Genomic DNA, 20,737 nt, shown 5'->3' on the forward strand with positions numbered 1-20,737 from the left:
CATCTCTCTTAGAAAAGGACTGTTTAGATATCGAAAGAAGAATAACCGCGAGACAAGTTGCCTAACAAAAAGGTGAACTAGGCCAAGACCACCACTCTCAAGAGGAAGAAAAAGGTTATCAGGCCGTATGGCCTCAACACGTGAGCTCCATACATAGGTAGCAAACACACGATGGAAAGCTTGCAACCTAAGTCCCGAGCAGTGTAATACCTGCAGGACATACATAAGTCGAGCTGCTAGAAACATATTGCAAGCTTCAGCTCGGCTAAATATGGACAACTGCCGCCCCTGCGAGTTGTTAACCCTACGTTGTACTTCTTCAACTTCCGCTGACCAGTGTGGATTACTATTGCGATATTGAGAGAGGGGTACACCTAAGTACTTAAAGTGTTCTTTCCACTGAATACCTGCGAAGTGATTTGGCATTGTACACCACAGACCGAACCAAAATCCTTATTTCTTCTCAAAGTTCACAGTTGCACCAGGAGCTGAGCAAAACTGCTGCGTTATGGCAAGGGCAGTCTCCACACTTTTCTTGTCAGCGCAGAAGAAGGCTATGTCATCTGCATAGGCAAGTACCCGGACCTCATTGGATAACAAATTGAACCCGTGAAAGGTATGATCCTTCAAAATTCGTGTACAAAGTGGTTCCAGGTACAAAGCAAATAATAGAGGAGACAAGGGACAACCTTGCTTTACCGATGCCCCGAGGTAGATAAATTCAGATAGACAACTATTAACTATTAGCCTTGTTGTGCCATTAGCATAACACATGGAGATGCCTTTAAAAAGAAGCGATCCAATGTTTATGTGCTCTAAAACACTAAACAAGAAGCAGTGATTAACTTTATCAAAGGCTTTTGCCAAATCAACCTGAACAATTGCAACCTGACCCGCACTTTCTGTCACACACTCTAGCACAGACCATGCAACGTGGATATTTGTCTGAATTGATCTTCCTCTAATGCCACATGTTTGATGGTCTCCCACCAATGATCGAATTACTTCTTGAAGGCGGCTAGCTAATATCTTAGCAAATATTTTATAATCCACATTGTAAAGTGATATGGGGCGATATCCCTCAAATTTCTGTAATTTTGTTGCATCACTGCTGTTTGGGATAAGCACTGTGTACCTTTGATAGAGCGTGGCAGGTAGGTATCCAATCCTGTAAGCTTCTTCATACACTTTAAGCAGAAAGGGAGCCAATATAGAGCAAAAGCACTGATAAAATTCCGCACTCAAGCCATCAGGCCCAGGAGTCTTGCCTTTAGTAGAGTCTACTAGATTGGGGGAGTGGGTCCAACGAGGGCTCTGCGCTGAGGCATTTTTTATTAAAAATCCAGGTGGCGCCACCGTCACTTTCTTCCGAATGAGTGGTCCCGCTCGCCTGCCGGACGCTTGTCGCGTAGGAGACCCTACCACAGCTGCATGGAGCTTTGACAGGTGGATACTCGCTGGCGGTAACACTGAGATTATTCCCCGCTCATCTATTGTAAATAAAATGAAAAAAGAATGGCAGAAAGAACGCAAACGACGCACCAACGACGGTGCGTCGAGCAGACGACAGCTACTCAGCCCGTGAGCTCGCCTCAGCCAATGAGCGCTGCCGAAACAGCCGGAGCCAACGTTTATTGGCCGGAGATTCAGAAGAAGGCGACGGAAACGCCACCACATTTTCCGCGTTTTTTGCTTCACCCTAGGCGTTTGCCAAGGCGTCCGCTGGACCCACTCTCCCGATCTAGTACACTCTACCTTTAGTTAGCGAAGCAATCGTTGCTTCCACTTCTTTGATACTTATGTCTCTGCCAACGTCATCGCATTCTTCTTGACTGAGTTGTGGCAGCAACGAAATAAAATTTTCCCTGACAGCTTCACTCTTAATTACTTTATGAGATTGAAAGATATTCGGATAATGATCCGTGCACACTTTCATTATTCTATCCTGGTCATTAACAATCACTCCGGTATACTCTATCTCGAGAACTTGCTTCGACAGAGCATGCCGACGCTCATCATCAAGCTAACGACTACAAGGCTGTTGCTCCAAACACCGACGAGTACGCGCTCGAACTAGTGCACTTCTGTATCTCTCAGTGTCCATTGTCTGCCTTTGTGCCTGAACGTTGTAAATGTCCTCAATGTACTTGCCAGGATACAGGCATTCTAGTTCGTGTAGCTTATCTAGAAACTTGCACAACTCTTTATATTTTCATTTTTTCTCAAAAGACAATATGGAAGCTTCTTCAATGGCTATCATATTAACTACTTGCTTGAATATTTCCCATTGTGCAAAGAGAGATAAATAACTACGACTTGAAACGCCAATAAGAATTCCCGGAACGCGCTTGAGAAAAGACTGATGTAAGAGTAACTGCTTATTAATTTTCCATAAATCCCAGTTCATCCGCGAACTTTGGCACTGCCGCTTGCCAAAACAAACCGACACCAAACAATGATCACCGAAGAACACAGGGTGCACATTGTAGCCGTATTTTCTAGGGGGGATAGGTAATAATACATAAATCCGATCAAGCCTTGCATGAGATGTACCTTGAAAATGTGTGTAGCGAAAAAGGACTTTTTCATGATCCCCTACATCAACAAGGTGGTAGTCACATGTCATGGCATTCAAAACGTCAACGCTGGTATCATGGCGTTGCCTTGTAGACGACCGATCCTGTCCACTACACACACAAAGTCACCTAAGACAACCAATACACGGTCATTGCGTGAGTGCTGGGTCAATGAGAGAAAGTAGTCCTCCCGGTCACGTGCCTTACTTGCCGCATACACGCAAGGAAACCTCCATACATGACTATCAATAATGACATCACACCATACAAGGCGCATTTTCCTATGAGTGCACCGTCCCAACACGTTGCATTGCCGCGTTTTCCTCACAAATGTCATACATCCTCCAGAGACGCCAATCTCGTGGCTGACACATACTTCATACTCCGAAAGAAATGGAGCTACAGCAGCCGCTGTGTCATCATCGGATTCAATTTTTGTTTCCTGAATTGCAATAACATCTAACGCTCGGTGACGCAAGAAGTGTGATAAGTGACCCTGCCGTGGCTTACTACGTAAACCACGGACATTCAGTCCGTGGCTCAGGCCATACAGCCACGCTTCCGAAGCTTGCATTCATGCGAACTATATGATAGCGTTCGAGCGCCCTCTGCAAAATAAACTACCTAGAAACATGGTACGCGCGAGCGGCGCATGGCGGCGCCCGCGGTCGAGCATTGGGCTTGGGCGCAAATAGAAATACGCCACCGGGATGGAAGCGTCGAGGCGCGGCACCGCGTGTCGCATAGCCCAGAGCGACGCCACTGCATAAGATGGCGTCTTCAAGTGCATGTCGGCTGTAGCTGCATACAATTATGTCCTATTTAAATACTCGTGTAAGACATCAGTTGCTGTCTCCCTTGTGCGAATGAGTCCTGCTTATGAAACTTAACAAGTGGATAGCGTTATGCAGCCTAAAATAGACCTGGCCGAGCCGGTTTTATAGTTTGCGAACAGTTAAAAAGTGATATTTCTCTGAACCGGAACTTAACAGGAAATAAATGAAAAGAAGTTCAACTTGAGCAGAACCGAGTTTGTTTTGTTTCGACACCCTGTAAAATAAATATGTATTCCATAGATCGTATGAAGAGACCATAGGCATATGCCCGTGTCTGCGCAGGTGACTTTTGAGGTCATGCGCATTGCCCAATCTGCCGCTCATGCCACTACCGTCCCGGCCACAGGACAGACCGCCTGGCAGAAAGCGACGGCACTCTTCAAGGCCTGCTTGACGATGGTTGACTCCAAGCGTGACGAGGTGAGCACGACACATTCCCCTTCCATGCCTATTGCAAGTGCGAGGAAGTACAACTGTTTTGCGTCACACACGCACATATGACTTTTGTAGTACACTTCATTGTACTATTCATATTAAGTGTGCATTGGACGTCGTTTGGCATGCTATAGCGGTGCTTCGTCGTTTCCAGCATCAAAAACAGTAGGCATTTAGCTGATTTATCACCCCTGGTGGTTCGTGATATTTTTTTAGACTACATTGAACGTGTTTCACTTCACTTTTTTTTGCTCTCGGCAAATATAACTTATGACTATGAATAAAAAAACTAAGCTGACACACGCACACACACCAAACACGCGCGCGCACACGCACACACATAAAATTCAGTGGCGATTCATCGGTAAATGCTTTAAATATGCGTAAGCATATGTACACCCTGGAACAAAAGTATACAGGCCATATATTGTGCAATAAAGCAGAGATTCTCCTCCGCCTGTGAATATAACATGAAAGACTGCAGTTCAAACTTGGCCTTACGACATTTCCATGACACTCGTGAATTTTAGTTTATGCATCTGAATGACGAAGAAAATCGGTTTTTCAATGCGAAGCATTTCTTGGCTAACATTTGCCACTTTGACACAATCTATCCATCTATCTATCTATCTATCTATCTATCTATCTATCTATCTATCTATCTATCTATCTATCTATCAATCTAGCCGCCTACATCTTGATGCTCTCATGGTCGTATCGTTAACTTGGTATTTACCAAAATTGGCATACTATGACAAGAGTGTACGACGAACATAAGTGATAGGTCATGATATAAATGCCCTGAAATGCGTGTCATGTAGGTCTTGACAATGACTCAGCAAAAAAGATTAACACTCAAGAACCACTGTAATGGGTTCAAACGTGGGTACTAAGTGAAGGAAACATTAAAAGGTAATGGTAGAAGTCATAGTCATGAGCATGACTCAGCAAAACTGACATTGACTCAGCAAAAAGATTAATGCTCAAACACCACTGAAACGGGTTCAGATGTGGTACTAAGTGAAGGAAACACTAAAGGTCAATGGTTGAAGTCATAGTCAGGAGCATGGCTGAGCAAAAGTCACAATGACTCGGCGAAAAAAGATTAACGCTCAGAAACCACTGAAATAGGTGGGTACTAAGTGAAGACAACACTAAAGGTTCATGGAAGAAATCATAGTCATCACCATGACTCAGCAAAAATGACAACGACTAAGCGAAAAAACATGAACACTCAAAAACCAATAGAATGGGTTTGGATGTGGTACTAAGTGAAGGAAAAGGCTAAAGGTCAATGGTTGAAGTCATAGTCATGAGCATGGCTGAGGCTTTTACCTTAAGGATTAAGTCTCCTAGGCATTGCTAAAGGGACTCCTGAGGACTCATGACCTGAATGTCATGACATGCGTGTCATGTAGGTCATGAAAAAGCCGCCTACATCTTGGTGCTCTCATGGTTGCATTGTTAACTTGGTATTTACCAAAATTGGCATACTATAACAAGAGTGTATGACGAACATAAATGATAGGAGATGACCTGAATATCATGACATGGATGTCATGTAGGTCATGAAACAGCTGCCTATGTCTCGCTGCTCTCATGGTCGTTTCGTTAACTTGGTAGGTACCAAAATTGGCATAGTATGACAACAGTGTATGACGAACGTAAATGATAGGACATGAAATAAATGTCACGACACGTGTGTCATGTATGTCATAAAACAGCCGCCTAAAACGACAATGACCCCGCAAAAAGCAATGAACACTAAAAAACACAGTAATGGATTCGAACGTGGGTACTAAGTGAAAGCAACACTAAAGGATGATGTTAGAAGTCATATTTATGAGCATGAGTCAGCAAAAATGACAATGACTCAGCGAAAAAGATTAACGCTCAAAAACCACTCAAATGGGTTCTGACGTAGGTACTAAGTGAAGGAAACACTTAAAGGATGGTAGTAGAAGTCATATTCATGAGCATGACTCAACAGAAATGAAAATGACTCAGCAAAAAATATAAACACTGAAAAACCACTGAAATGAGTTCTGACGTGGGTACTCAGGGAAGGAAACAGTAAAGGTTGTTGGTATTGAGTGAGTGAGAAAACTTTTATTGTTTGTAAGGGGTGACACCGGAGCTCCGGTACCGCTCGTAGGCATCCAGGAACCCCTGTGTCACCCCAAGGGGCAGGGGTTAGTAGACGAAGCGGCTTCGGCTGTCTGTTGGCCTGTGCCGCCGGGTCTTCGTTATGAAGCGTGGTCTCCCATGCTTCTTCCTCCTTGAATAAATTATATCCCGGGGAGTAGCTGCACTCCCATAAGATATGTCTTAGGGTTCCTATTTCATCACAGAATCTGCAGAATTGGTCCTCCGGATTTCCTGTTTTCGTGAGGTATCTCCATCTGGGAGACATGTGGTTCTTGGCTGGCCACGTGACAGCCTCTGCGGACGTGAGGGACCTATCCGGGAGTGGAAATTTCCGGCGTCCTAATCTGTAGTGCTCTGTGACCTCGTGGAAGGTCGCGAGCGTCTCGACCACAAAGATAGGTTGAGGCCGCCATCCCCCACCCCCCGGATAATGAGCACTCGGGCGAGGGCGTTGGCGGCTTCGTTTCCTGTTATGTTGGAGAGAGTGGGGGCCCAGGTTATGGTGATCCCTCTGCCTATGTTACCTTTCGATATTAAGCTGTACGCGTAGTGTTATATTTTGCCTTTGCAGAAATTTCTTACTGCTGATTTGCTGTTGCGGTAGTGAGGATGAAGCAACGGACGCAGCAGTGGGACTCTGTCTTGGCTGGAGGTGCGAGCGTAGATCGCGAGCTGCTGACGCCGGCTGAGACCGTCTTTGTGCCTGTCGTGCAATACGTACGGGGATCGATACCCCGCACCTCCACCACTTTGGAAGGGGGTTTATTAACGTCGGACGGTAGGCGGAAGTATTGCACGACGTGCACAAAGACAGTCTCAGCCGGCGTCAGCAGCTCGGGATCTACGCTCGCACCTCCAGCCAAGACAGAGTCCCACTGCTGCGTTCGTTGCTGCATCCCCACTACAGTTGCTAACGATCACCCTCGCGTTCGTACTAACGCACGCCAGGGCGATCGCCACTTCCTCCGCTGCTGTGGCGTCTACTCCGCTTGTATATATCGCGCCCTGTTCTACTCCGCACCCGTCGACTACCACTGAGGCGGAGTTTCCGTCTCCGCCAAGGGCGGCGTCTGTGAAGGCAACCATCTCGGGTGGCATTCTGCTTAGCTTTGTTGCCAAGTGTTTGGCTCTGTGCTGGCGTCTTTCCTGATCGTGTTGTGGGTGCATGTTCTGAGGTATCGGTGCGACCCTCACGGCTTTCCTAATTTTGACTCAATGTGCAACGTTTGGTATTTAGTTACTCTGTTCGCTTGTAGTCCTACCCAGTTTAGAATCTTCTGTCCTTTCACAGTTAGACTCAGGCGTTAGAGTTGTGCCGTTCTCGTCGCTTCCGCTAACTCCTGCCATGTGTTATGCACCCCCATTCCCTCTAGTGCCTCAGTTGAGGTCGAGATTGGTAGTCCCAGTGCAGGTTTCGTGCATTTCCTTATTATTACGTCTAACGTGTTTTTTTCTGCTTTTTTGATGTTAAGGAATGGGGTTGAGTAGCAAATCCGACTCAGGGTGAAGGCCTGGACCAGCCTTAACTTGTTCTTCTCCTTTAGCCCTCTGCGTCTGGCCGAGATTCTTCTAATGATGCTTACCACTTGGTTTGCGTGCGCGTCTAGTTTAGCTATAGTCGTGTGGTTGTTTCCTGTTTTGCTTATGTGCATGCCCAGAATTCGAATCTCATCTACTTGCGGAATTTCTTTCCCGTCTAAGTCTATCGAGATTCTCGGAGGAGATGCGTTGTCTGTCCTCGTCCTGGGCCTGATGATTAGTAGTTTCGGCTTCATCGGGAAGCAGCTCAGCCCTCCACTTTTGGCATGGAAGTATATGATGTCGGCTGCCCGCTGGAGCCTTTCTTCGATAGACGCATCATTGAGCCAAACGTTGACGTCGTCTGCGTAGACGCTCGTCTTTAGTCCTTCGATCCTCCCTAACTTGTGCGGGAGGTCTCTTTCATAACTAAATTAAATAGGAAGGGGGATAGGATGGCTCCTTGCGGGGTGTCTCTGTTTCCTAATATCTTCTGAGCTGAGGCACTGCATGTGCAGGGTCGCTGTTCTGTCTTTGAGAAAAGATTTTACGTAGTCGAAGATCCTCTTCTCTACGGTAACATCTGACATGTCGTCAAAGATGGCCGAGTGGCTGACATTATCAAACGCTTTGGTTAAGTCTATGCCAATTATTGCACCAGTATCTTTGGTCTTTCGTTTGTCTATAATATCGCGTTGGAGCCTTAGCATGGTATCTTGAGCACTAAGGTGCAGTCTGAAACCTATCATCTCGTGGGGCCAGATGCTGTTTTCTTCCGCGAATCGAGTTAGTCGCGTCTGAATTACCTTCTCGATTAATTTGCCTAGGCACGAGGTCAGTGAAAAAGTCCCGAGATTTTCTATACCCGGGATTTTGTCCTTGTGGATTAGAATGATGTTGGCCTGTTTTCAGCCTTTAGGGACTTCCCCGGATTCCCACACTGTTCAGATAAGCTGTAAGGTGAACTATAGAGTCGTCGTCTAAGTTCCTCAGCATAGCGTAGGTGATCTTGTCTGGGCCAGGGGCTCTGTTCTTTTTGAAGTGAAAGAGCGCGGCTCTGACCTCTGCTACTAGAATGGATTCGTCCAGTAGCGGATTCTCCGGTGCCTGATTTTATTTATCCGCTGCCGGGCATGCGGGGCCTATATAGACTTCTTTTAGTCGATCGATGAGCTGTTCATCGGTTCCGTCAAATTTGTATCTTGCCTTGATTTGCTCTATGTTGGTGTGGGTATTGGTGTTGGTGGGGTCTATGAGGTGGCGCAGCATCTGCCACGCGTTGGGACGTCTCATATTCTTCTCTAGCTTGTCGCATTTTTTGATCCTACCTTTCCTCTTCTAGTTTGAAGGCGTATATATAGTTCTCAATTTCTTCATTGTGCTCGGCTATTTTCTTCCTTAGGTTCAGGTTCTATTTCTGGTGCTTTAGCTTATTTTCCAGGGTTGTTTTTGGGTTCCACATAGTTCTAAGCTTGTTGTCTAATCTGAATGGGAGGTCATCTCCCTCTACCGTTTCGGTGGCCTGTTTCACGTGTGAGACGACGGTTGAGGTCCACTACGTTATGTCTCCGATTTCGCCTGAAGATGCTGTTGATCTGATATTCTTAATTTATCCCAGGCAGTTGTGGTGGCCTGCTTTGGCTTATGTACGGGCACCCCTAGTTTCCTATGAACTTGTATTTCGATTATAATGTGATCGCTGCTGAGCTTTTCGCCCGTGTTCTTCCATGATGTTTTGGCCGTCCTGTGCCCTAGTGTTAGGCCCGGTGTTGTGTCACAGCAAATGCTGTTACCCGTTCTGGTTCGCTCGTTCGGGTCCGTTAGTAGCGGGAGTCCTGTCTTCTGAATTGGTCCCCACAGCATTCTACCTTTCCTGTCGATTGTGGTGTAACCCCATTTGTGATGCTCTGCAATAAATTCCCCTAATACGAGTAGGGGGCACGATTTTGCTGCCCTCAGCGCTTTCTTAAATGTGGTCTCGAACTGTGCCTTTTTGTGACGAGGGGGGCTGTATGCGTTCAGGACAATTATGCTTCCCCTATTCTTTTTGCCAGTAAGGATATCTACGAGTACGGCAGCACTTCGTAAGTACTCGCGTCGTGTTCAATTAGTGCTATGTTATTGTTAAGTAGGGTTGCTACTTTGCATTTCTTCCCTCTCCGTTGTCGAATGTGCGGTACCCTGAAATTTTGGGTGGGGGTTTTACTGTTTCTTGTAACGCCACGGCAAGCGGAAGCTCTCCTTGATTTAGAATGTGCTGTTGCAGCAACGCCTTTTACAGCGTAAGCTGTTATGTGCTCATTCCAATAGCCGTTCTGGTTCGCGATGATGCCGCCGCCGGCGTTTGGCCGTAACCGCTATCGCCGGAAATGCGAAAAAACCCGCTCTCTGCCGGGATCGAACCCAGGCCCGCTGCGTGGGATACTTTGCCACTGAGCCACGCAAGCTTTTTTCTTTATTACCTTCATCGCAACAATACATACACCCGTACAAATAGAAAGCAGGTCACTTGGTGCTATACAATATTATTACATAATTTGGCTAGACTGTACTAATTTAAAAGGCCTTCAAAGAGGCTATCGCAGACACCAAAACGTCAAGCTCCTGAAACCACTCTGGTGATTCAATCATGTGCTTTAGGGCACCCCGCGTGTACGTGAGACACTGAATTAGGTATTGCCTTGCCGACCTTGCTTCTACGCTGGCATTCGTGACATCCATGTGCGTTTTTCACATACTGTTCATACACAAAAGCATTATCATGTCAGCCGGCACTCCCTCTGTGTCTGCGCATGGCAGGAAACTTCTACCGAAAGGGCTTATTGGTAGTTCTTTTTTCAGAGTTCGTTTGAGAACGTCACACAAGAAAACGGAGTCATGGCAATCCAGGAAGATGTGCTCGACAGTTTCAGATTTGTTACATATGATGCAGTTAACAGACCACGGAACAAAGAAGCCTTTACTTTGTAGCCATGGCTTCACATGGAGAGTGTCAGAATGCAATTGAAAGAATGTTTTCGCTGAAGGTCTAAGAGGCATTTTTTTCACGCGTTTCAACACATTGCGTTCAGGTCCCAAGTTGTATATCGTAAGCGCTTGCTATCACGTCGCCGAAATATTCCCTTTAAACGCGCCCTATAGACAGGCGCGCAGACGCAGACAACCCGAGCCTCCGCCAGTATGCTGGCGCCATTTACTTAAGGTGCCTGCAACCGCCGCGCGCGCAGGCGCAGACGACGAGATGCGATTGAAACGAGGCGCAAAATCAGCGCACGTATTCTGGGTACCTTTTCGGTACATGTTATGACGTCTCCTCGCACGGTACGAACCGCTTCTGAAGAAGCGAATCGTAGAGCTACGTGCGCGGCTACAGCCAGGCATCATCGGGCTCAGAAGACAGCTGTGCTTAGAGTAATACAAGCCGCAGCTCTCCCGTCGACGCCGGCCGGACAGTTGATATCGTTCTCGTCAAAATCGAGGCGAATACACTTTGCCGCGAAGACCCTGTTGTGCGAGGTGCCGAAATGGGAGCTAATCTTGCGCCGCTCAACCAGCTTACGCTGCGACTGTGCTGCGTGTGCCGCGCAGGCCTGTGAGTTTCTTTTAGGGGCGAAGCTCCTTAGAGTGTGGGTCGTTCCTTCCTCTGAGTAGTAGTAGTAGTAGTAGTAGTAGTATGTAGCCACCTCTAGTTTATGAATTGCTCAATAGATGGCGTTGTGTGTCCGTACGTGAAAGAGACGCAGGACGTAGTTTTATGAAGTGTTCACTTGAAGTCCGTAGCTCTGGTTGGCATGGAGACCGCTATGCATGTATGTATACGCATATATACATATATATGTATATGTATAGTATAACCGGAAGCCGACTTCCGCTTCCGTTTCCACTTCCGGTTCCGCTTCCGGCTTCCGGAGAACGCTTCCGGCGTTTCTCTCTCTCGTCCGTAGCTAGGTGCGCTGCGGTGCACAAGGGCGTTCGTTCCCGACGCGCGCTCTCTTTCTCTCTCGTTCCCGACGCGCGCTCTCTTAATCTCTCGTCCTTAGCTGTGGTTTACCCGAATGATCCCCCGGTGCTTCGCCCACTCATAATCATTCACTTCGGGGATATGCTGTGATTTTTTTGAAGCCCCTGCAGTTCCACTGCCCAATCATAGTTCCTGTCCTGGCCATGATGAGGAAGAGAACGGGGCTTCCGGGCTCGAGGGAGGCTCCGGATCGAAATGAGCTGGTTCTTCACCTCCTAGCACGGTCAGAAGTGCGTTCATATGATTTGATATAACCTGCACTTTCTTATCTATGATAACGCTTAGTTTGGTTAGCATGCTTTCCTCGTGTTCCTTGAGACGTGCCTCTAGCTCGTCTTCGTTAATATTTCTGTTCATGATTGTTCTTCTCTCGAGTGGAGGCGTCTCGTGCGCTGCTGCCTTCGTTTTTGCGGTGCCTACCATATCTACCACCATACTGCCCTCATCCTGCGTCGGGGGGGGGGGGGGGGGGCGCTATTCTCTGGATTGGGGTAAGCGGCCTTGTGGGCGCCGCCTGCGTAGCTCGCACTGTTGGATTCCTTAGCTGCCCAACTTGCTATTTGAGTTGGTTTGCTGTTTCCGTTAGGGTTTTGATTATTCCTCTTATTTGGCTGTTTTCCTCAGCTCTCTTTTCTATCTCTTTCTCAAATAAATTGGCGTGTGCCTCTAATTCTGGTGTCCTACCTTGGGAGACCGCGCTTGCGAAGGTGACAGGCATACTAGAGTCGGTCCGCTTGTCCCCTCGTTTCTGGAGGCCTGGCCAGTGGGTCTGGTAGTCCCTGGATGGTGGCCAGGATGCAGTTCTGTCCCTGGATTCGGATCGTTGCTTTTTGGCCTCAGGCGGTAGCGTGACCTTCGATGTCGGCCTGCTTCTGCCCGCGGTCGCTCCTCCCTTTTCTTGTTTGGCTTCCTGTAGAGTGCCCTGCATGTCAGGTCCCCTAACTGATGCTTCTTCCCGCAGAGGAGACACTTCGGCTCGCAGGCGTGCTCCTCCGGCTGATTGCTTAGCCCACAGTGACTGCAGCGGGTGCTTCTTGGATCTGGGCAGACGTCTTGCCTGTGTCTAATCTTGCCGCAGGCGTTGCACACGTCGTACTTTTTCTTATATAGGTGACATGGAATCCATTGACAGAAAAGTTTTACGGCATTCGGTACTTCCAGATCTTTAAAGTTAATGATGACTGATTCGGATGTCTTTCCTAGTCTTCTTACTGCCGTATACGTTGGGTTCCGTGGGTTGTCCAACGCCTTGTGAATTTGTTCTTCCCTGAGCTCTAGGTTAATCCGGTAGCTGAGGGCTCTGCCCCCCTCGGGCATCGTCAGGTGGGCAGTCATTTCGATATCTTCTTTTCCGTCTCGAATGTTCTTGATTTTCGCGACGGCCTCTGCGCTTTCCATGTTCGGGTTGATATTAGGATTGTTTGGTTGTTTTTGTTCAAGACAATGCCATCTTCTGCCATGAGGGGTAGCCCTGCCACCTTTAGGATTGCGTTCCTGGCGAGAACCCCTAGCTTCTTTTTTATGCTGCCAATTCCTGCTGCAGTTCGGAGGATAATCTTCTCTGTGCCCAATGGCCGGCAAACTTGAAGCTTGTCTACCGTCCTCTCTGCCATGGCCTTGTTTTTCTTCAGGTTTAGGGGTTTTCGTTCCCTTCGTCTTGCTAATATTTCTTCAACTTTCTCCCCCGGAGACGTATGTGCCGCATATGGAGCGGCACCAGCCCTCTTCGGTTTCTTTATCGACGAAAGCGCCGACGTCCATCTTTTCTCCGTCCTCCTCTCCTACGTTGGGAGGGCTTCCTTCTGCATGATTTCAATCCAAGGACGTTGGCTGTACATCCCTTCCGGCAGTTCCCGCAGCTGTTGCAGCTCCGTTTCTTCGCTCTTCTACCGGCGTGTCCGCCGACGCTGCAACCACTATCCGTGGCTGCTTCAGGCTAGGGCAGGCACAGCAGCTGTGCGAGCTGCTATGCCGTTGGGTTCCCTCGGCGTTTCTGCTCTTCTGCCGGCATTTCCGCCGACGCTGCAGCCGCTGTCCTTGGTTGCATCATGCTTGGGCCAGCGTAGCATCTATGCGAGCTGCTATGCTGTTGCGTACCCTCGGCGCTAGGCTTAGCTGGCGGCGTCGCCGCTTCGAAAATTCAAACTTTTTCAGAGATAACAGAAGTGGTCCTACCGTGGGGATGGCGGTAGTTCCGTGATCCTCTGGTGTTCGCGGTTCTTCTCGTTATTGAATTTTGACTGTAAGACTCAAACTTCCGAAGATATGGACATTTACGTCGGAGCTAGACGTGAAGACGACTTCTCTACATCGCGCCCCCTAGTGTCCCCCAAGGTTGTTGGAAGAAGTCATAGTCATGTGCATGACTCATAAAAAATTACAACGACTCAGCGAAAAGAGATTTACACCCAAAAACCACTCAAATGGGTTCTGACCTGAGTACTAAGTGAAGGCAACACTGAAGAATGGGGCTAGAAGCCATAGTCATGACCATGACTCAGAAAAAATGACAATGACTCCGCGAAAAGAAAACAATAACACTCAAAAACCTATGGAATGGGCTCAGATGTGGTACTAAGTGAAGGAAAAGGCTAAAGGTCAATGGTTGAAGTCATGGTCATGAGCAAGGCTGCATATGAGGCTTTCGCCTTAAGGTATCCTAGGAGTTGCCTAAGGGACTCCTGAGGACTCATGACGTGAATGTCATGACATGCTTATAATGTAGGTCATGAAAAAGCCGCCTACGTCTTACTGCTCTCATGGTCGTTTCTTTAACTTGGTAGGCTCCCCGCACATTGCTTCGCATGACATCGATTGCCACAGGGCGGGGGATCTGCCGGCTACTTTAGGTGACCCTGTGGTCCGTAGGCCTTTGTCATGGGTGTAAAAACACACACACACGCATATATATATATAATCAGCCTCTAATTATGTTCATTGCAGGGCGAAAGCCTCTCCCTGTGATCTCTACTTACCCCTGGGTTCCGCTAGCTGATTCCAGCTTGCAAATTTCCGAGGTTCATCACCCCACCTAGTTTTCTGCCATCCTCGACTGCACTTCCCTTCTCTTAGTATCCATTCTGTAACTCTAATGGTCCACCGGTTATCCATCCTACGCATTACATGGCCTGCCCAGCTTTATTTTTTCCGCTTAATGTCAACTAGAATATCGGTTATCTCCGCTTTTTCTCTGCTCCACACCGCTCTCTTCCTGTTTCGTAAAGTTAGGCCTAAAATTTCTCGTTCCATCGCTCTTTGTGCGGTCCTTAACTTGTTCTCGAGCTTCTTTGTTAACCTCCAAGTTACTGCCCCATATGTTAGTACTGGTAGAATGCAATGATTGTGCAGTTTTCTTTTCCATGACAGTGGTAACTTCCCAGTCAGGATTTGGCAATGCCTGCCGTATGCACTCCACCCCAATTTTCTTCTATAAATTTCTTTCTCATGATCAGGGTCCCCTGTGAGTAATTGACCTAGATAAACATACTCCTTTACAGACTATAGAGGCTGATTGGCGATCCTGAATTTTTGTTCCCTTGCCAGGCTATTTAACATTATATTTGTCTTCTGCATTTTAATCTTCAACCCTACTCTAACACTTTCTCGGTTAAGGTCCTTAATCATTAGCTGTAATTGGTCCCCTTTGTGGCTGAATAGGACAATGACATCTGCAAATGACATCTGCGGAGATATCCGCCGTTGATCCTCACTACTAAGCCTTCCCCGTCTAAGACCTTGAATACTTTTTAAGCATGCAGTGAATAGCATTGGAGAGATTGTGTCTCCTTGCCTGACCCATTTCTTGATGGGTATCTTTCTACTTTTCTTGTGAAGAACCAAGGTAGCTGTGGAATCCTTGTAGATATTTGCCAAGATATTCAGGTATGCCTTCTGTACTCCTTGATTATGCAATGCCTCTATGACTACTCGTATTTCTACTGAATAAAATGCCTTTTCATAATATTCGAAAGTCATATAGAGCGGTTGATTGTACGCTGCAGATTTGTATATTACCTGATTGATGACATTGATATGATCCATCGTAGAATATCCCTTCCTGAAGCCAGCCTGCTTTCATAGTTGCCTGAAGTCAAATGTTGCCCTGATTCTAATGAATCAAGCTAATTAGTCTATAATTCTTCAATAATTTAACGTCTCCCTTCTTATGGATGAGTATAATGTTGGCGTTCTTCCAGCTTTATGGCACACTTGATGTCGTGAGGTATTGCGTATAACGGGCCGCAAGCTTTTCAAGCATGATATCTACTCCATCATTGATTAAATCTACTGTTATTGCATCTTCTCCGGCAGCTTTTCCCCTGGTCATGTCTTTCGAGGCCCTTCTAACTTCATCGCTAGTTATAGGAGCCTCTGTATCCTGTTTATCACTACTTCGAAAGAAAGTAGCTTGGCGGCTCTGGCAACTGTACAGGTCAGTATAGAATTCTTCCGCTGCTTTTACCATGTCATCTAAATTGCTGATGATACTACCCTCCTTATCTTTCAGTGCATACATTTTGCCTAGTCCTATGCCAAGTTTCTTCTCACTGTTTTTAGGCTGCGTCCATATTTTACTGTTTCCTCAAGCTTTTCCACGTTAGAATTTCGGATATCCCTTACATTCTTCTTGTTGATCAGTTTCGGCAGTTCATAGAATTATATCCTCTCGAGTTAGACACTTTCATGTGTTGCCGTTTCTTTATTAGGTCCTTGTTACTTGGGGGAGCTTATCTACTGGTTGCCTTGGTGCCTTAGGACCGATGGCGCCGACGTTGAAGAGTGGCTGCTATGTACGAACGCGTGAGTGGAGTCAACAGATGGGACCCTACGCTTATGCTAGCTAACGTGTTGTTGTGCGTAAGAGGCACGGCAAAGGTGTGGTACAAAAACCACGAAGAGGAGCTGACCAGCTGGCACCAATGCAAAGAGAAGTTAAAAGAGTTGTTTGGCCAACCAGCCGGCCGTACAATTTCCGCAAAGCAGGAACTCGCCTCCCGTGCCCAATCCCCCACAGAGTCCTATGTTTCGTATATCCAGGACGTGCTGGCGCTTGGTCGTAAAGCCGATCACGACATGACTGAAGCTGAGAAGGTCGGGCACGTGCTGAAGGGAATCGCTGACGACGCCTTTAATGTGCTCATGTGCGAAGGCTGTCCTTCAGTTGATGCTATCATTAAAGAGTGCTGACAATTCGAGCAGGCCAAAAGCCGCCGCGTCCTGCAGTCACTCGCCAGACTTCCCAATACTGCCGCAACGTCGACGTGTGTAGATCAGCCCACACAGCAGCATGCGTCGCCATCAGAGGACGTGGTGAGAATCGTTCGACGTGAACTGGAAGCGATGGCGCCCGCAGCTTTCTGTTCGCGTCGCCCTGACGCTACCCCTCTTTCAGTTTCCCTCGTTCAAGCCATCGTTCGCCAGGAACTTGAAAGCATGGGTTTACATTCTGTCTGTGCTGTCGCCAACCCCAGAGCCAACGAACGCCCTTCTACTCTGTTTGATCCACCGCGACGCTTCTCTCCGCGTTATCGCAACCCGACTGAGTGGACAACTGCGGACGACCAGCCGATATGTTTCACCTGTCGCCGTATTGGTCATGTCGCCCGATACTGTCGCAACTCGTGGCCCTCAAAACCTCGCACGCCGACCAACCTGAACAGTTTTGATGGAAATACCTGCCGTGTTTCGCCCTCCGCCGAGTCTAACAGTGCCGACAACTCTGCCAGGAACACGTGGTACAGTCGCTCACCATCGCCTCGCGGACACCAGTCTCGTTCACCACAAACACGTCGCCCATCTTCCCGTTCGCCACAGCCACGTCGCCTTTCGTCCCCTGTGGCTTTCGACCGCGTTCTTTCGGAAAACTGAGCACTGCAGCCCTCGGAGGTGGTGCTGCATTGACAACTACTGCAGCAAATCCTCTGTCTGTGCCCACAAAGAGAAGTATAATTGACGTTAAAGTAGACGGCGTACCTGTCCAAGAACTCGTCGACACTGGAGCCCACATATCTGTCATGAGTGCTAGCCTACGTAGACGTTTAAAGAAGGTCCTCACCCCAGCAACTACACAAGTGCTTCTTGTGGCCGACGGTGGCGTGCTGGTTGTTCTCGGAATGTGTACTGTGCGTTTAAGTATAGCCGACCGCCCTACTTCTGTTCTCTTTGCTGTGATCGACAACTGCCCTCACGACGTTATCCTTGGATTGGACTTTTTATCCAACCATTATGCTCTCATCGACTGCGCAACCGGCGTCCTTCAGTTGGAACTGCCTCAGCTCGCCGATGCTCCGAGCACCGCGCCACCGCGCCTGTGCTCGCTTCAAGATGTGCTTCTGTCACCCGAGGCAGTCAATTACGTCGCTTTGACCGCACCGCCACTGGTTCCTGATGGCGAATATGTGCTTCGCCCCATCGTCGACGTGCTTTTGAACCGAAACATTGCTGTTTCGCATACGCTGATCACGGTTACGAATAATGACGCCGTTCTCCCGCTTCTGAACTTCATCCTGTGCCCTCAAGTGCTTCCGGCCGGCATGTTCTTGGCCAGCATTTCTAGTACGTCCGAATTTGACATTGCGAGTATGGATGCCGAGAGTGGATTATTAGCACAAATTGCAGCTCACAGCTCTGGTTCTTTCACGGATGACTTCGCCAAAATGATTGCACCTGACCTCACCTCTGCTCAGGCCAAGGACCTCCGTCTCCTGCTGGAATCGTACAGTGACATCTTTGATTTCGACAGTGACATCTTTGATTTCGGCGACCGCCCTTTTGGCCAAACATCTGTTGTTCAACACCGTATAAACACTGGAGACATGAATCCTATTCGTCGGTGTCCCTGTCGTGTATCACATGCTGAACGTAGAGTCATCCAATCAGAAGTAGACAAAATGCTCCGCAAAGGGGTCATCGAACCATCAGCCAGTCCTTGGGCTTCGCCAGTCGTCCTTGTGAAGAAAAAGGATGGTACCTGGCGTTTTTGCGTCGACTATCGCCATTTAAACAAGATCACGCGAAAAGACGTCTACCCATTACCACGCATCGATGACGCCTTAGACTGCTTACACGGAGCTACATACTTCTCGTCCATTGATATTCGGTCCGGCTACTGGCACATTTCTGTTGATGAAATGGACCGTGAGAAGACTGCCTTCATAGCACCTGATGGTTTATATCAGTTCAAAGTGATGCCCTTTGGCCTATGCAATGCTCCTGCGACATTTGAACGAATGATGGACTCTCATCTGCGAGGCTACAAATGGACCACCTGTCTTTGTTATCTTGACGACGTTATTGTTTTTTCTCTCACGTTCAGCAGCCACCTTACGCGACTCGCTTCAATTCTTGCGGTCTTCCGAAAAGCCTGCCTTCAGCTGAACTCCACGAAATGTCAATTCGGGCGCCGTCAGATTACCGTGTTGGGACATCTCGTTAACGCAACCGGTGTACAACCAGATCCGGATAAAGTTCGCGCCGTTCGCAGTTTCCCTGTGCCTCGTTCTGCTTCTGACGTGCGCTGCTTCGTCGGCCTGGGTTCTTACTTTCGGCGTTTCGTCAAAAACTTCGCCGACGTTGCTCGCCCTTTGACAGATCTCAAGAAGAATACGCCTTTCTCATGGTGCCCGGAGTAGGCTCACGCGTTCGCCGCTCTCATCGGTTTTCTGACCACCCCTCCCATACTTGCCCACATTGATCTATCTGCACCGACCGAAGTCCACACTGACGCCAGCGGCCACGGCATCGGTGCTGTTCTCGCCCAGCAGCAGAATGGTACCGAGTGCGTGATAGCTTACGCCAGCCGCCTGCTGTCACCTTCTGAGAGAAATTACTCCATCACCGAGCGTGAGCGCTTGGCTTTAGTGTGGGCTGTCGCCAAGTTCCGGCCATATTTTTACGGCCGTACGTTTTCGGTCATTACAGACCATCATGCCCTCTGCTGGCTGTCTTCCCTCCGGGACCCGACAGGACGGCTTGGTCGCTGGGCTTTGCGGCTCCAGAAATTTTCTTTTATTGTCATCTACAAGTCTGGACGTCTGCACAAGGACGCTGACTGCCTCTCTCGTCATCCCGTGGATCCTCCTGATCCTGTTGCACATGATCCGGAGACCTCCGTGTTGGCTTTCACTGACATGTGCGACATGCGCGCAGAACAACGTCGCGACGAGTCCTTGCAGGCCATCATCGCCGGAGTGCAATCTGGCAGCACCGACGGCCCATGCCGCATGTTCGTGCTGCAAGACGGCATCCTCTACCACCGCAATATTAACCCTGAGGTCCCCGAGTTTCTCCTTGTCCTTCCTCGTCATCTACGATCCGTCGTTCTCGAACAACTTCACCGATGCACCAACGGCGGGACACCTTGGAGTTTTGCGCACATACGACCGCGTACGACGCCGGTTCTTCTGGCCGGGACTCTACCGCTCTGTGCGTCGTTATGTCGCAACTTGCGAATTGTGTCAGCGCCGGAAAAAACCTCCCCTGCCACCTGTAGGACGACTCCATCCAATTGAAGTTCCCTCTGAACCTTTCTATCGCGTAGGCCTTGACCTGCTTGGCCCTTTTCCGACGACGACTCGAGGAAATAAGTGGATCGTCATCGCTACCGATTACGCGACACGCTACGCGATAACCAAGGCGTTGCCGACTAGTTGCGCAACTGACGTCGCAGATTTTCTCCTCCATGACGTCATCCTCCACCACGGTGCACCTCGACAGTTACTTACCGACCACGGCCGCTCGTTCTTGTCCCAAGTTGTTGACGACCTCCTCCGCTCTTGTGCCACAGAGCATAAGCTGTCCACCGCCTACCACCCACAAACGAGCGGTCTTACGGAACCTCTCAACCGAACACTTAGAGATGATGTCGATGTACGTCTCCAATGATCACCGCGACTGGGACGCCATGCTGGCCTACGTGACATTCGCGTATAACTCGTCCAGACATGACACCGCAGGATATTCACCCTTTATCTTTTGTATGGTCGCGACCCCACATTGCCATTTGACACCATCCTACCTTCTGTGCCACGTGTTACAACTGAGTATGCTCGTGAAGTCATCGATCGCGCACACATGGCGCGTCAAGTCGCCCGATCTCGTCTATTGGCATCGCAGGATATACAAAAAGAGTGGTACGATCGCCGCCATCGCGACGTTAAGTTAGCCCCAGGTGCTTGGGTGCTCTTCTGGTCACCATGTCGTCG

General features: G+C 48.5%; 1 protein-coding gene across 1 annotated transcript in view; it reads left to right on the forward strand.

The window, feature by feature from the left end:
- The window catches only part of LOC119444926 (uncharacterized), a 281,467-nt gene that overhangs the window by 178,712 nt on the left and 82,018 nt on the right, over positions 1 to 20,737 (forward strand). The window contains exon 4 of the mRNA XM_049664800.1: positions 3,695 to 3,832. Coding sequence (XP_049520757.1) covers positions 3,695 to 3,832 — 138 coding nt within the window. The remainder of the gene's footprint in view (positions 1 to 3,694; positions 3,833 to 20,737) is intronic.

Source organism: Dermacentor silvarum, chromosome 3 (genome assembly GCF_013339745.2).
Source record: "Dermacentor silvarum isolate Dsil-2018 chromosome 3, BIME_Dsil_1.4, whole genome shotgun sequence".
Lineage (NCBI taxonomy): Eukaryota > Metazoa > Arthropoda > Arachnida > Ixodida > Ixodidae > Dermacentor > Dermacentor silvarum.